General features: G+C 40.6%; 1 protein-coding gene across 1 annotated transcript in view; it reads left to right on the plus strand.

Annotated features, from left to right (window-relative positions):
* The window catches only part of CNTN1 (contactin 1), a 279,141-nt gene that overhangs the window by 218,621 nt on the left and 43,719 nt on the right, over positions 1-16,801 (plus strand). Inside the window, exons 13-14 of the mRNA XM_082252863.1 lie at positions 2,115-2,242; positions 11,693-11,868. Coding sequence (XP_082108989.1) covers positions 2,115-2,242; positions 11,693-11,868 — 304 coding nt within the window. The remainder of the gene's footprint in view (positions 1-2,114; positions 2,243-11,692; positions 11,869-16,801) is intronic.

A 16,801-nucleotide genomic window follows, 5' to 3' on the forward strand; every position in this document is an offset into this window, starting at 1 on the left:
AGATTGTCATTCTGTGAGTACGGAAGACATGGATCCTGTGTTTCTGTAAAGCAGAAACACAGATTTGTGTCTTCCACTGGTAAAAGCACCTCCCCACTACACTAAAACATTAGCTAGGCACACAGTTAACCCTTTAATCGCCCCTGATGTTGAACCCTTTCCCTGCCAATATCATTAGTACAGTGACAGTGCATATTTTTAGCACAAATCACTGTAATATTGTCACTGGTCCCCAAAAAAGTATCAAAAGTGTCAGTTAGGTGACCAATTTGTCCTAGGTGTCCAATTTGTCTGCCGCAATATCGCAGTCCTGCTATAAGTCGCTGATGGCCACCATTACTAGTAAAAAACTAAAATAAAATATTTTAAATAATTTTTTAAATAAATAATATTTAAAATAAAAAACTATTGGGATTTTTTTAACCCAAAATAGGTAGCAGAATATATATTGGCCTAAATTGCTGAATAAATTCGATTTTTGACATTTTTTTTAATGGATGTGTTGTAGAGCAGAAAGTAAAAAATATTGTGTTTTTATTTTCAAAATTGTCGTTCGTTTTTTGTTTATAGCGCAAAAAAACAAAAAAAAAAAATGCTGAGGTGATCAAATGCCACGAAAAGAAAGCTCTATTTGTGGGGAAAAAAAGACATACATTTTCTTTGAGTACAGTGTCGCACTACCGTGCAATTGTCATTTAAAGTAGTGCCGTATCTCAAAAAATGGCTTGGTCAGGAAGGGGGGTAAACCTTGCAGAGAGGTGAAGTGGTTAAAAATTCAATCACATTAGGAAGATTTAGCAAAGAATGAAACATAGCATGTTAAGCTAGGATAAAATGTTGGAAAAGTGAGTGTAATTTGTGTAGTGTGAAAAATGATATCAGGTAGCCTTTTGATGCAGTTGAAGATGTGGTCACCACAAGGTCATTGAGCAGGGAATTCACAGCTCATTGATTGCTCTGCTGCACTACCACATAGGTAGCGGTGAATCATCTCTACAATAACTGTGTTTATTGTGAAGGTGAAATTGTGAAAAGCACTGGCTTGGTATTGTGTGCCTGCCTTGTTTCATGATACATATGATAGACTTTGCTGCCATCTAGTGTTCTTAAGTTAAAACAGAATATGTGTGCATAATTAATTCAAAAAATACTTTATAAAGCAGTAAATGAGACATTCACCAAATATTTACCACATGTGATGCATGTGTTTTAATTTGCAGTGAATGTCACATTTATTGCTTTATAAATATGCCTCCTAAATGATATCTAAACCCAAGAACAAAAATGTATTTTTTGCAGCTCATCAATATTTGTATGTGGTGGCTACATTTGTTTGCCTTTTTTTCAGGCTAGGAACATTTTAGTACAAAGTTTATTGGATGATCTTGACAGAAATACAGTATGACCCTTGTCACTTAGTGTGAGCTCACCTGGAAGCATAAAGAATTGTCATCTTCTTTTGTATAAACAGCTAATCCCATCATCTCACATGTAATGTAAATAAACAAAGGCAGCCATGTTTGAAATCCAGCCTTGGTGACAACCGTGGCTCCCTTCTTAGGTACCATGGAGGAGTAAGTGTAGGCACCCAGGGATGTGCCATTTGCAGGATTACCAGGTAAAGAAATAAATAAATGGAAATAAAAGCATTAAAAAAGAAAATGAATACAGCCAGCTCATCTAAGGACTGGTAAGCGGCAATATATTACATTTTTGGGTTTAGATATGCTTTAAAGGGCTTTTATCACGGACATTTGTGATGGAAACCTTTCACTGCCATATGAGTCTTCTCAGGTCTTTTGCTCTAAAGGCTTCCTTTTAAGTCAGACTCAATCCACAATTTTACAGCTATAAAAGCAGCACGCCACTAATCCCTAATCTTTATATTCCTTCTGCTTTCCTCTCCCTCCAGTTTACCTGCAGTAATTCATCACTCCAGCCTTTCCCTTTATGACTGTCACATAGTCAATGTCAGAAATGTATTTATTTGTCATATTTTTGCCTTGACTAACCACTTCCCGTATCATTGTTCCTTTGGTTCCTATAATGCACCTATGATACCACTGTAGAGGTGTGCTTTTTTTAGCATGACTTGTTATCGCATTGTTTATTAGGATATCAATCTGGGATGATGGCAGCCTGGAAATCATTAATATAACAGTTCTTGATGAGGGAAGCTATACATGTTTTGCAGAGAACGATAGAGGAAAAGCTAATAATACTGGAATGCTTTCTGTTACAGGTAATATCTTTTTTTTACTATTATTATTATTTCTTACTATCAGCACTACTGTTGCTTCTACCGCTACTACTGCTATTACTGCTTTTTCTTTATGAAGTACTAACATATTCTAAACACCAACAATATTCTGTAGTTCTACATTGTGAATGCAGTTAGGTTTGCTTATTATAAGTGCTGGATATATGAATTCATGATATTTTATTAGGGACTAGGTAATTAAAGCATTGCTCCTCAACCATCTTGCCCCTCAACCATGTTGCCATCAGTGTTCCCTCAGGCTGCCATGAGTATGGGATCCAGTTTGGCCTGGATAAACATCATGAGTTGCCATGTTATGGGTAGGCTGGCTCCTGCCTGCACCTTAGCTTTAGGGTCAGGACACACAGCTGGCTCACCTGTACCATAGCAGTGCTTGAGGCATACAGGGCATGTGGCATGCAGGGCTAGGGCTGCTGTCAGCATTCAGGAGAAGATGGAAGACCGTCTCTTCCATCTCCCACCTTCTGCGCCACCACTGAAGCAAAAATGTAAAGGCTCTGATGTAAGGAAATGATTGTGTATTTGGCGGGCTCTGTAATAGGGGAGGGGGTCTGTGTGACTGGAGGGCTGTGTGATTGGGGATTGTTTGATTGAGGGGACTGTAATGATGGGTAACTCTGATGTGATGGGGATCCTCGGATGTGATGGGTGGACCCTGACGTGATGGGAGGACTCTGACAGGAGGAAAGCAAGGAGGGGGGAGGCACCACTAGGTGTAGTATTAGACTGTAGACATTTATTGTGCAAGATAAAAACAATTCCAGCCCGTCATAAGCTGTGTGGTCTCGATGGTTGTAGTGGTCCTGTGAACTTCACAATCTCCTTGAATGCCAAGAGAAGGTGGTTGATGTCTGGATATCCAGCAGTAAACCTCCACGCTCACCAGCATAGAATGCGAAAGCAGAAATGATGTCACCAGTGCACGGAAGTCTGGACCATGGGCTATCACAAAAGGAGGCTTCGAGCTCAGGGCTCACAGCTCCTTCGCCTACTGCTTCCTGGAGGAGAGCAGTTTAAAAATGGGCATAATAGGATATCCTGCTGCTACTGCTGTAGTACTACAACAACCAGCAGACTGATATTAAATTCAACAATTAGTAAAACAATTAAAAGTTTTAGTAGGGCTAAATGAAAACCATAAATACAATATAACCAAGAATACATATTGAAAATACAATATTATTGGGAATGCATGTAAGAAAAAACGAAGAGATATAAAGAATGCATATAAAAAGAAAAATGAAAAAAGAAAAAGAGGGTCATAAATAAAAATGCAAGGAATTTTTATGGAAATAATCTCAATAATAATGATGTATCTGTGGTATAAAGGTCATCAGTGAGCCAAAATCACATAGTACACTAGTTGCCAAGGTTACTTACTTTACGGAAGAAAAAAACACCACTCCCAATCAGGAGAAAGAATCGATATCCAAAAACAACCAATTTATACAGTATATATATAAACGACCGTAAGGGTCCACTGTGGAGAAAAAAAAATATATATTTTATCTACAGTACCATCTTAAAGGTGTTTGCAGTAATATTACTTGAAATTACTCAAAATTACTAGAAATTACAAAAAATTTGAGTAAGGAGTGCACCTAATTTTCTTCATTGAGTCCCCCTGGTGTGAGGGTATTTAAGAAGTATATCCAGTGGGTCTCCTGCTGACGCAGACGTTTGAAACGCTCTGCAACAGCGAGACTCCCAGGGATGGCCTCAATGACCCAGACTTGGAGGCCCTCTGTGGATTTTTGATGTTTTTCTAAAAAATGTCTGGGAACACTGTGTTTTTCACCCTTTTTCGATGAGCCGTCTATGTTCACCGAATCGCTTACGTAAGGTGCGAATGGTTCTGCCTACATAGGTTGTATATTCTGACCTTATAAAAATGTGCAGATCTTTCTCTAGGAAGACATCCAATCTCACCATGTCAGAACAAATGGCTCTTGATCAACTAGCCCTCAACAATATTATTATTAAAAAAGTCGCAGACAAGGGAGGAGGTATTGTAATCCAGGATAGATCTGATTACATTCAAGAACCCTTGAGACTGCTCTCAGCAACATCTATACAAAGCTAACCCAGGACCCACTACCCACATACACTCTAGAAGCCACTGCTCTAGCCAATAGAGCATTCACAAATGGTACCATTTCCAAAGCTGAGTTATCTTTCATTAATAAGGGAATACACCTGGATGCCCCCTTGTTGCTTCAATGGAGAGGGTAACTAGCGGTTTTTCCATGTATGTCGATCGTTTTTTTTAGCCTCTAGCCCAGAGCCTACCATCATACATCAGAGACAGCACACATTTATTAGAGATGCTCTCACCTTACACATGGGGACCCACCTATTGGTGGGTCTCCCCAGATGTTGCGTCCCTTTATACATCTAGCCTCATGACATAGGCCTGTGGGCATTAGAGCATTTCTTATCCGAAGATCCCTTGGTTAATCCCAGACAGGCCCACTTCATCCTTGAGGCAGCGCCATTTTACCTAAAACATAACTATTTCGAGTTTGATGACATCCACTATTTACAATCCCAAGGCACATCTATGGGGGCCAATTTTGCCCCCAGCTATGCCAATCTGACCATGGGGTACTGGGAGCTCCAGTACATTACTCATAGCAAACTCTTTGCCTGCCCATATAATATATTGTGGTCGCTACATCAATGACATTATTATAATTATATGGGACGGCACAAGAAAGAGTGTGAAATCATTTGCTCAGTTCTGTATTCAGAATACCCTAGGACTATCCTTCACCCATGTCATAGAGCCTGACAGTTTAGCATTTATGGACCTGGAACATCACCATAGCAGTGCTCAAATACATGTTACCAATTTTGTCAAACCTACTGCCAGCAATTTGTTCATTAATTATCATAGTTGCCACAATCCGAAGTGGATAAAAAATATCCCCAAAAGTCAGTTCCACAGACTCCACCACAATTACACCAGGGATGAGGATTACAATAGTCAGGGAGAACTCCTTCCCAAAACATTTTTGGATAAGGGCTATCCTCCTACTGCTCCAATGAACTAGACGATCCTCAACCTATATGCTTCACAACCCAGTTCCATGATAGTTATAAACAAATGGAGAATATTCTATATAAACACTGGTCGATTCTACTGGAAGTGCCATTCTTAACTACATACCCCATTGATCCCATTAGTCGGCATGTACCAATGCCGGAAAAAAACGTGTCTAACTTGCCAATTTGTCCATCATGGTAAAAAGCTTTTACGGTCAAGGGTAAAGCTTGCATCATCAGGGAGTTCCATATTTGTTTTAGCAATTATGTTGTATACTGCCTGACAGGCCCTTGTGGCCTGTTCATGTAGGCAGAACCATTCGCACCTTACATAAGTGATTCGGTGAACATAGACGGCTCATCGAAAAAGGGTGTGAAAAACACAGTGTTCCCAGACATTTTTGTAAAAACTTCAGAAATCCACAGAGGGCCTCCAAGTCTGAGTCATTGAAGCCGTTCCTGGGAGTCTCCCTGACTCAGAGCGTTTCAAACATCTGTGTCAGCAGGGGACTTACTGGATATACTCCTTAAATACTCTCACACCAGGGGGACTCAATGAAGAAACCTTTAAGATGTTATATATATATTTTTTTATTTTCTCCACAGCCGACCCTTACGGTCATTTATTTATTTATTTATTTAAGTATTCAGACCCTTTGCTCAGTATTTAGTAGAAGCCCCCTTTTGATCTAATACAGCCAGGAGTCTTTTTGGGAAAGATGCAACAAGTCTTTCACACCTGGATTTGGGGATCCTCTGCCATTCCTCCTTGCAGATCCTCTCCAGTTCTGTCAGGTTGGATGGTAAACGTTGGTGGACAGCCATTTTTAGGTCTCTCCAGAGATGCTCAATTGGGTTTAAGTCAGGGCTCTGGCTGGGCCATTCAAGAACAGTCACGGAGTTGTTGTGAAGCCACTCCTTCGTTATTTTAGCTGTGTGCTTAGGGTCATTGTCTTGTTGGAAGGTAAACCTTCGGCCCAGTCTGAGGTCCAGAGCACTCTGGAGAAGGTTTTTGTCCAGGATATCCCTGTACTTGGCCGCATTCATCTTTCCCTCGATTGCAACCAGTCGTCCTGTCCCTGCAGCTGAAAAACACCCCCACAGCATGATGCTGCCACCACCATGCTTCACTGTTGGGACTGTATTGGACAGGTGATGAGCAGTGCCTGGTTTTCTCCACACATACCGCTTAGAATTAAGGCCAAAAAGTTCTATTTTGGTCTCATCAGACCAGAGAATCTTATTTCTCACCATCTTGGAGTCCTTCAGGTGTTTTTTAGCAAACTCCATGCGGACTTTCATGTGTCTTACACTGAGGAGAGGCTTCCGTCGGGCCACTCTGCCATAAAGCCCCGACTGGTGGAGGGCTGCAGTGATGGTTGACTTTCTACAACTTTCTCCCATCTCCTGACTGCATCTCTGGAGCTCAGCCACAGTGATCTTTGGGTTCTTCTTTACCTCTCTCACCAAGGCTCTTCTCCCCCAATAGCTCAGTTTGGCCGGACGGCCAGCTCTAGGAAGGGTTCTGGTCGTCCCAAACGTCTTCCATTTGAGGATTATGGAGGCCACTGTGCTCTTAGGAACCTTAAGTGCAGCAGAAATCTTTTTGTAACCTTGGCCAGATCTGTGCCTTGCCACAATTCTGTCTCTGAGCTCTTCAGTCAGTTCCTTTGACCTCATGATTCTCATTTGCTCTGACATGCATTGTGATCTGGAAGGTCTTATATAGACAGGTGTGTGGCTTTCCTAATCAAGTCCAATCAGTATAATCAAACACAGCTGGACTCAAATGAAGGTGTAGAACCATCTCAAGGATGATCAGAAGAAATGGAAAGCACCTGAGTTAAATATATGAGTGTCACAGCAAAGGGTCTGAATACTTAGGACCATGTGATATTTCAGTTTTTCTTTTTTAATAAATCTGCAACAATGTCAACAATTCTGTGTTTTTCTGTCAGTATGGGGTGCTATGTGTACATTCATGAGGAAGAAGAATGAACTTAAATGATTTTAGCAAATGGCTGCAGTATAACAAAGAGTGAAAAATTTAAGGGGGTCTGAATACTTTCCGTACCCACTGTATAGTATGAGTTTTATTACTTTTGAAATTCTTTACATTTTTATGTATGACCCTCTTTTTCTTTTTTCAATCTTCTTTTTATATACCTTCTTTATAACTCTTCTTTTTTTCTTGCATGCATTCCTAAAAATATTGTATTTTCAATATGTATTCTTGGGTATATTGTATTTATGGTTTTCATTTAGCCCTGCTAAGTCTTTTAATTGTTTTACAAATGTTTTCATTTAATATCAGTCTGCTGGCTATTGTAGTCCCACGGCAGCAGCATATCCTATTATGCCCGTATTTAAACCGCTCTCCTCCAGGGAGCAGTAGGCCAGTAGAAGGAGCTGTGAGCACCAAGTGCATAGCCTCTGCCTTCTTGTGTGATAGCCCGTGGTCCAGACTGGTGACTAGATTTCCGCTTCCGTGTTCCACGCTGGTCAGTGTAGAGGTTCACTGATGGATATCCAGACATCAACAACCTTCTCTTGGCATTCAGGAGCTTTAAAAGTTCACAGGACCACTACAACCATCGGGACCACACAGCTTATGACGGGCTTGAATTGTTTTTTTCTCTTGTGTTTTTAATCTTGCACATTAAATGTTTACAGTCTAATACTTTATTTAGTGGCGCCTCCCAACTCCTTGCTTTCCACATGTTTTACAGAGCTTCTGGACACACTCTGAGTACGGCTGCCTCGTTCACATTTGAATCTGCACATTTGAATCTGCCTGAACAGCAGACTTTTACTATACCTGTTTTATACATTGTTCGGTCAGAGACATTTTTTCATTTGGACTCTAACATGAAGAGGTGATTTTGACATGAAGGGGAGCTTCTGATGTAAAGCCAGCTTCATCAAGATGGCTGTGTTCGTTCTCCCAGTGTTAGGTTTCCAATTGATGCATTATAGACTGGGGTGCCTCAAGATTTTGCATACTTTAAAAGGTGCAGCGACTGAAAAAAGTTTGAGAAACACCGAATAAAAGTATGTCTAGAGCTGTCAACTAGTGCATTTATGCCAGACAGCCATTTTCGCGGTTTATTTTAGGTTCAGCACCAAGCCTTAGAAATTTTTAGCCTTGCTTCTGTGCCTTTTATTTATATACATTTTTTACATTTTTATATACATTTAATATTTTGTCTATTATTTATCCAAGTTATGGATTTTAATAGCGGCTTTATTTTCAGCTGAAGAAGACCATCATTGTATTTTAGGACTATAAGATATTAATGATTCTGCCTATGTTTTATATCCTCCCCTCTGCCACAAAGATCACTTTTGCACCATATTCTAAATACTAACAATTTTTTGTAGACATAAATTGTGGATGCAATTAGGTTTGCTTCTTTTAAGTGCTGGATGTATGAATTCATGATGTGTTATCAGGGACTAGGTAATAAAAGCAGTGTTTCTCAACCAGGGTGCCATTTGTGTTACCCTGGCATGCCACGAGCATGGCACCCAGTTTAGCCATGTCATGTATTGCTATTTTGTGGGTGGGCTGACCCCCTGCCCACACCATGGCTCTAGGGTACAGCTTGCTCACCTGTACCATAATAGTGCATGAGTCTGATCCAGGGCATGCAAGGCTAGGGCTGCCCTAAGCATTCAGAAGAAGACAGAAGACCGTCTCCTCCAGCTCCTGGCTTCTGCCATGCCGCTAGAGCAAAAAAGGCAAGGCTCTGATATGAAGAGGTAACTGTGTGACTGGGGGCTGTGTGAAGGGGGGGCTCCTTCCACTCTTCACAGTGCATGCAATTTGACTGGTTGTATAGGTAGTGATCTCCTTAATGGGAGGGGACAGCCCAATAAGGACAGTAGGCAGAGACAGGGGGGGGGGGGGGGTCACCCCCTTCCACCACCTGTAAAACTGATAGAGTGGCTTTATAGCTACTTGGATCACTTACGAAAAAGAGAATCGCCTGCTGAAAAAAGCATACCAGGATCATGACTTTAGCTGTAGCCATTATACTGGTATAATATATAAGATGAGCCTGCATATATATGTATGATGGTATTGAGGTGTCTAATGCACAGAGTGCAGGGGTCAGAGGTGCATAACATGTAAGGCTCCTTAGTGTGTAACACACATGCCATTATACAACCAAAAAAAAAAAATTACCCCAATATCTTAGTACAATAGCCCCAGATTCCTCCCAGTACAGACCCTCACCCCCCCCCCCCCCCCACACACACACACACACACATTCCCTTCAATACAGATCTCTCCAAATCACCTCAGTACAAATATCTCTCTCCATCCAAATCCAAATATACCCAGTACAGATCTTTCCCCCAAAACCCAAGTATAGAATCCCCCCAATCCATTCAGCAAAGATCCCTCTTTCCCTCCCTCACTCCCCCTAAATCCGCCCAGTACAGATCTTTCTCTACAAACACCAATTTTCCCCAGTACAGATCATGTCATATCCCTCCAGTACAGATCTCTTTTCCCCCAAATTTCCCCACTATAGATCTCTCTCCTACCCTCCCAATCTCCTTAAACAGATCTCTCTCTTCTCTCTTCCTCCCCCCAAAGTACAGATCACTACCCCCATAAATGCCCCAGTATAGATCTCTCCCCGTTCAAATGCCCCAGTACAGATTTCTCCCCCTCAAATCCCCCCAGTATAGATTTTTTCATCCCCTGAAAAGCCCACTCCCTCCTAATTCCCCCCCCCCCCCCATATAGTTTCATCCAGTACAAAGCTCTCTCCTAAGTCAATTTCCCCGCTACAGTAATCCACCCCCCTTCTAAAGTCCACTCAGTAGACCTCAGATTGGGGCAGCGCTTAGTGAGGGGAAGTCCCTTGCTTGTGTCATGTGAGACTGCACATCATAGGTTAGGTCCTTGTATTGTATCTGAGGTCTTACAGGGAAACAGGCATTCATTGAGATGAGATGCCGGACACATGCCCTAGTTGATGTAATGTGTACAGTGTATTGACAATAAATGTAATTACCTATGCACAATTTGTAGGGATGATATACAAAAACCTAAGGAAATGATGAAAAGAAGAGAAACAGCTAACAATATTAACTGGTCAGAGTCTTGGCCTAAAACCAATCTGGTTTGCTGTGGCCAGCAGCTTGACATTCGCTCCAGTTTTGCGTGCTCCTTTGAAGATCATCCCATAATGTCTGAAATGTATAATGCTGCCCTAGAGATGCATTGCTGTCCATTACTACTCCCTCATTGTCAGTGATCCCTCATTCAGCACAGACTTATTACATTACTTTAATAGAAGACCTAATTCATCTACAATTGCTTTTCTTTTGTAACCTTCTGTGAAATGAAATAATGCAGAAGGTTCCAAGGTGATTGAAATAGACAAACATTAATATACTTGATGTTATTACTCCAAATATTGAAGTAACATCTCACAAGTTATTCCTAATAAAGAATGGCATACGTGCTGCTTACAGCAATTGTAAAAACTGTTTTCAGTGACTCCATTTTTACATAATTCATACATTTCAGGAGTGTATACTGTGAGTTGTGAAAAGCTCTTCCTCACTTCTGCTCTACCAAATGGTGTCTTCTTTGTCAGTTAGAAAAGAATCACTCTGTTTGCCATCACATTTAGGTTCTAGTGGTCATATGACCATTTATTCCTTGTCTTCCCTGTTATTGTGGTGTATCTCACAGATAACACAGGCCCACATCGTGCCTAGCTCTCTGTTTTCCTGGGCACGTGAAGCAAACTGTTATCATTCCATTTTACCATTTTTTTCTCCAATCAGAAGCAAACTCTGTTTCTTGTGGACACCAGGAGCATATTTAAATGTTGTTGCAGCAAAGAAAAGTTATTGCTCATGTCATTCAGTTAGTTGAACTACAATATTATGGCACTCATGTTCAGGAGAGCCAATGTATATACTGGCAGTGGTGCTTTAGTACCAACTTAAAAGAAAGTAGTAATTTGGGGAAAGAGGGGGAGAGCTTTGCAGCCCTCACTGTGCACACACTATGGAAAAGTCCAGAAAAAGTCATTACTGCCCCAATATACTAAAGAGTAGGGAAGAGAAAACATTTTAGAAGGATGAGATAGAAAACTAAAATAGAGTTGATTCTAAAGCTGTTGACACTATTTGTGCATTTATGCTAGACAGCCTAGAGATTTTGTAGCAATGTGTCTGTGCCTTTTATGATATTATATTGATATTTATTTTCTTATCTGTTTTTTTACTCAGCTATGGTTTTTAATGGTAACTTTCTTTTTGAGTGAATGAACATTGATATTGTATTGTAAGACTAAAGGGTTATGATGATTCTGCTTGTGTTTTATATCCTCTCAGCTGCCACAAAGATCACTCTTGCACCATACAATGCTGATGTGACTGTTGGGGAGAATGCATCCATGCAGTGCCATGCATCTCATGATCCTGCTCTGGACCTCACTTTTATCTGGTCTCTAAATGGCTTTGTGATTGAATTTGATGATGACAGCAACCACTACGAAAGACATATAAGGGTAAGTTGACTGACTGTATAATTCAGTACTGGTTTGGGGGAAATAGGACCTAACAATGTGTTACAAGGGCCGAAATTAAGATCATCAATAGTATTATATGTAGTGATGGGCCGGACACTCCCCCCGGTTCGGTTCACACCAGAACTCCCAAACGTGGAAAAAGTTGGGACCAAGCCACGAACCCTATTAAAGTCTATGAGACCTGAACTTGAAAAATTAAAAGTCTCCATTTTAAACACTTTTATGCAAGTTATTGGCCATAAAAAGAGTATGGGGGACCAGGTACCGGGTACTGTATGTATTAATGCAATTGTTTTTAAAAAAATATTGTTTTTAAAGGAGCAGTGATTTTAATGATGCTTAAAGTGAAACAATAAAAATGAAAAATGATTTTAAATATATTTCCTGGGCGGGTCCCCTTAACCTGCCTGTAAAGTGGCACATCTTGGAACATGCTGCAGCAAAACTGACATATATTTAAAGAAAGAAAAATGACATTTAAATTGATTTTCCTGGCTGCAAGCCATTGCTGGCAATACAACAATGTAAATAAAAACAACAAGGGGATCCCACCTCCTGAACCATACCAGGCCACATGCCCTCAACATGGGGGAGGGGGTGCTTTTTGATGGGGACAAGGGCCTCTTCCCTGCAATCCTGTGCTGTGGTTGTGGGGGTAGGAGGCTTATCAGAATCTGGAAGCCCCCTTTACCAAAGGGGCCCCCAGATCCCAGCCCCTCCTCTATGTGAATGAGTAGGGGTACATTGTATCCCTACTCATCTACCCCAAAAAAGTGTCGAAAAGAAATAAACGCCACACACACTGTCTTGGACTATTCCTTTTTTTTTAAAAAAAAATGTCCCCCGATGTAGAACCATCGTCAATTATGACGCCCACCGCCACTACCAGACCCAAAAAAAGAAAACCGTGGTGCATGCTGGGTTGGTGATGTCACATGGGGGCGGTGTCACCAGAGGACATTGTCAGGTTGCCCTGCCCCTTCCCTATTTAAGAACTGTCAAACCACGGAGCAGGCAGTGGACAGTTAGCCTTTGTCGTGGGCAGAGCTTTTTTTTTTGTTTTGTTTTTTTCCGGGTGTGGCGGTGCAGTGGACATCATGATTGATGATGGATCTACATTGGAGGACGTTATTTTTTTTATTTTTAATAAAGGAATTGTTAAAAACTGTGCGTGTTTTTTTATTTCTTCTTGACACTTTTTTTGGTGAATGAGTAGGGGTACAATGTACCCCATACTCATTCACATGGGGGGCAGGATCAGGGGGAACCCTTGTTAAAAGGGGCTTCCATATTCTGATAAGCCCCCTGCACGCAGACCTCCCCTACCACTGCCCTGGAGTTGTGGGGAAGAGGCCCTTGTCTCCATCAAAATGGCACCTGACCCCATGTTGCGGGCTTGGTATGGTTAAGGAGTGGGGGGGGGGGCGCTCCCTCGTCCCTCCCTTTCCTGGCCTGCCAGGCTGCATGCTTGGATAAGGGTCTGGATTATGGGGGGGGGGGAACCCACACCATTTTTTTTAAATTTTAACGTGGGGATTCCCCTCAAAATCCATACCAGACCCAAAGGGCTGGGGGGGGGGGGTTCAGTCCCAGGCTCTTTTTCACATGCATTACTTCAGCCAATTAGGGCTTAGAATGCCTTCTGTAATGCACTAAACATCCCGCCGAGTGCTCCGCAAATTTGAGTGTTTGCGATAGGGCGATGATCGGGCCGAACTTATGCTCAGTCCGAACTGCTCACCCAACTCTATATGTTATAAAAACCATAACATATAGGGTATTTTACCCTATGTATACAGAATCCTTTTTCCATTATTCTGAAATATAGGAAGGCAGTTAAATCTAGGTTTGTATATATTATTGAAGCAAAATAAATTTTATAGATTAAGGCTTGAGGACCACCATAGAATCCTATGGTATAGTTAATGGCAATGAGCCCCAAATTTGTCCACTCTAAGAAATACACTCAAACAAGAAGATGATTTGCGTTAACACTAAAGAATAAGGATGCAGTGGTGCTTACAGACATCCAGCACCATCTTATCACTGACAAGTACCTGCAGCTACATGACAGATTTGATGATGTCACCCACTCAAGACACTGCAAGACTGTTGTCGACTGGTTACTATATGTTATTGCATTTTATGTCTTCATCCCTATTGTTAACAAGCATACATGTCCAAAATACCAAATTCCAAAGTGACGAATCACAAAAAAATATATATTTTCTGTAAAGTAAGTTTTAACATTGGAATACCAAATGGCTCATATCACCATTGCTTGTGAACTCTTGCTACAGTTATGTCCAGGTTGGATCTGCCGCTGATTGTCCACCATGATTAGAAAAGTAAATACACCAGCTAATGGTATCTTAGTTGTATCTCTGAGTGTCATGCTATTCTGATTTATTAAATAAAAACTAGAGAGTGCAAAATCTGGTTCAGCTATGCATGGTAGCCAATCAGCTTCTAATGTCAGCTTGTTCAATTAAGCTTTGACAAAAAAATACTGGAAGCCAATTGGTTTCTATGCACAGCTGCACCAGATTTTGCACTCTCCAATTTTAGTAAATAACCCCCTGTGTTTAGGCCCAAAGTATTCTCTTCCCCTTTTTATTTGTTGTCTCTGTCTGTCATATGGACAGCAGCACCATTTTCTACTCAGTAAGGGATCTGTTACACGAGCATTGAAAATAGGTGGTTGGGTCACATTTTTATTGCTTCCTGATAATCTAGCAACACCGTTCAAAATTATTAAAATAGGGAGCAGATGGAGGTGTTCACATTGCAGCATTAGCATTACCTTGTGTTGCGTTGAGACAAAAATGAATGTTGCCTGCAGTGTTCGGCAGGCGTTGATGCTTCACAACCACCGCCATTAACTTATATTGAAACATACCACAAGTGCATCATAAATGCACTGTAAATGCACCTATGGCATTTACATTGCGTTAAGGGTGTGGTTGCAAAGTGTCAAACATGATCATTCACCATTTTAGCCTTGTACAAATTAAAAAAAAAAAAACACATCTCACAGGGCATTTAAGGAACATTGCCTGATGCAAAATGAATGCCTGTGCAACACAACTAAAACATTAATTAATGCTATAGGTGCGCTCAGGGCTGCTGTAAGAAATCACTGGGCCCCGTACAGCCTATCGGACAGGGTCCCCCCAAATTTCAGAACAATATTTTCTGTAAAAATACAGCAGTTGAAAACTGGCTGGAGGGAGAGGAAGAGAACTCGGATTTCAACCTCTACAGAGAGAGCCATACAGTGAATCGAATCCAGTAATTGACCTCCCGCCAGAACGATGATCATCCCTTCCCACATCTAATTCCCTCTGTTGCCTGGGCCGCCCTGCTGGCCCAGGCCCCATACAAGAAGGCCAGTGGTACCCCCTTATTAGCAGCCCCTTTTTTATTCAGTTTTAGATAGAATGGCAAGGTTTTTGTTGCTGTCTTTGCCCTGTTAATGAGATTTACAGTCTCTAATTGCCCTAATTACCAGTGTCAGGAGGAATGAAAATGGATGTAAACTCAAAATTTTAATTTGCCACCAGAACAGGAATAAAGGAGAAGTCTTTTAATGGGGACGCTTGTTGCTGTGACAGCTGTCTAAAATAGAATTTATCTCAGATTGGAAAGATATTATATCACTTCCTGTCTAGTCTGCATAACACAAAGTAAAGGGAAATCTCCCTAATCAGCAGCATATGAGCATAAAGCAGAAAAAAAACTGACAGTGGTTTTAACCTTCCCTTACTCTATCCAAAATGAAAAAACATTTTTTTCTTTAGGTATACTTTAACTACCAGTTAGGTTTCATTTTATTGTCCTTAAAAGAGTTTGACTGCCAGTTAGATTTCATTTTATTGCCCTTAAAATAATTTGATGTGTGCTGTAAACACACAAAAAGTAATCATTTTTTTCTTTAGTGACTCGTTTTATTCCTGTAATTTGTAACTTAGTTACATTGAGGCTTTTGACATCATGGACTAAATACTGTATGTGGTCAGAAACTGCTGATGCATTCCTGTATGTGTGCTTTGTAAGCCTTCTCTGTGCCACTAAGCTCACAGCCTTCAGGAAAGGATGCCATAGTGACACCACAAACTACATGTTGGGAGGACTGCACGCTTTCACGGGGAAACTATGTTTATTTTCCCCTTTACTTCAAGCCAGTAATACTCCCCAGTGTGCAATACTGCTAAATGCTGGTTGACCACTGGAGACATTTACAAGGTGGAACCATAATGTGGTAAAACCTATCATATTAAAGTTATTTTTGGAAACCGCAGCTGCGTTGCTTTTAACAGCAGCATTTCCAAAAATACATGCTTCTGTAATTGTTTGCATCATGTATCGGTTACATGGTATGACCTTCATATATCATAATCCATTTTAATCAAATACAACAATGTCTTAAATCGGCGGTATGAATGTACTGAATAGTTTTTCAAGAACTGTAGCAATCCATGTAGAGTAAACTCACCCTTATTAACTAATAAGAGCCTTTTAGGGGTGGCAGAAAGTTAACTAGCTTTAAGTGGAATCCCCAACCACAACCTATTTCATATGACACTAATTATATGCACTGATAACACAAAACTGCATACACTATTACCAAGGCAAGGCTAAAGAGTTTCCTGTATACTTGCATAAAAAACAATTCTATAAAAAAAAAAAAAATAATAGTAATAGACAATTATTTCATTAATAAATGTAAAATAAATCCAAAAATACAATAAATAAAGGCTTGGTGTGTACAATTCTAAACATTCTTAGTGAATATCTGGTTTACATGCTCCAACTATTTTGTTATAGGTCTAATATACTGTATATACAGTATGTAGTTCTAAGTAGCATTTATGTATTAGGCCTTTTTAGAACCCCAAGTACAAAGAGATTC

Source organism: Pelophylax lessonae (assembly GCF_965119305.1).
Source record: "Pelophylax lessonae genome assembly, chromosome: 4".
NCBI lineage: Eukaryota > Metazoa > Chordata > Amphibia > Anura > Ranidae > Pelophylax > Pelophylax lessonae.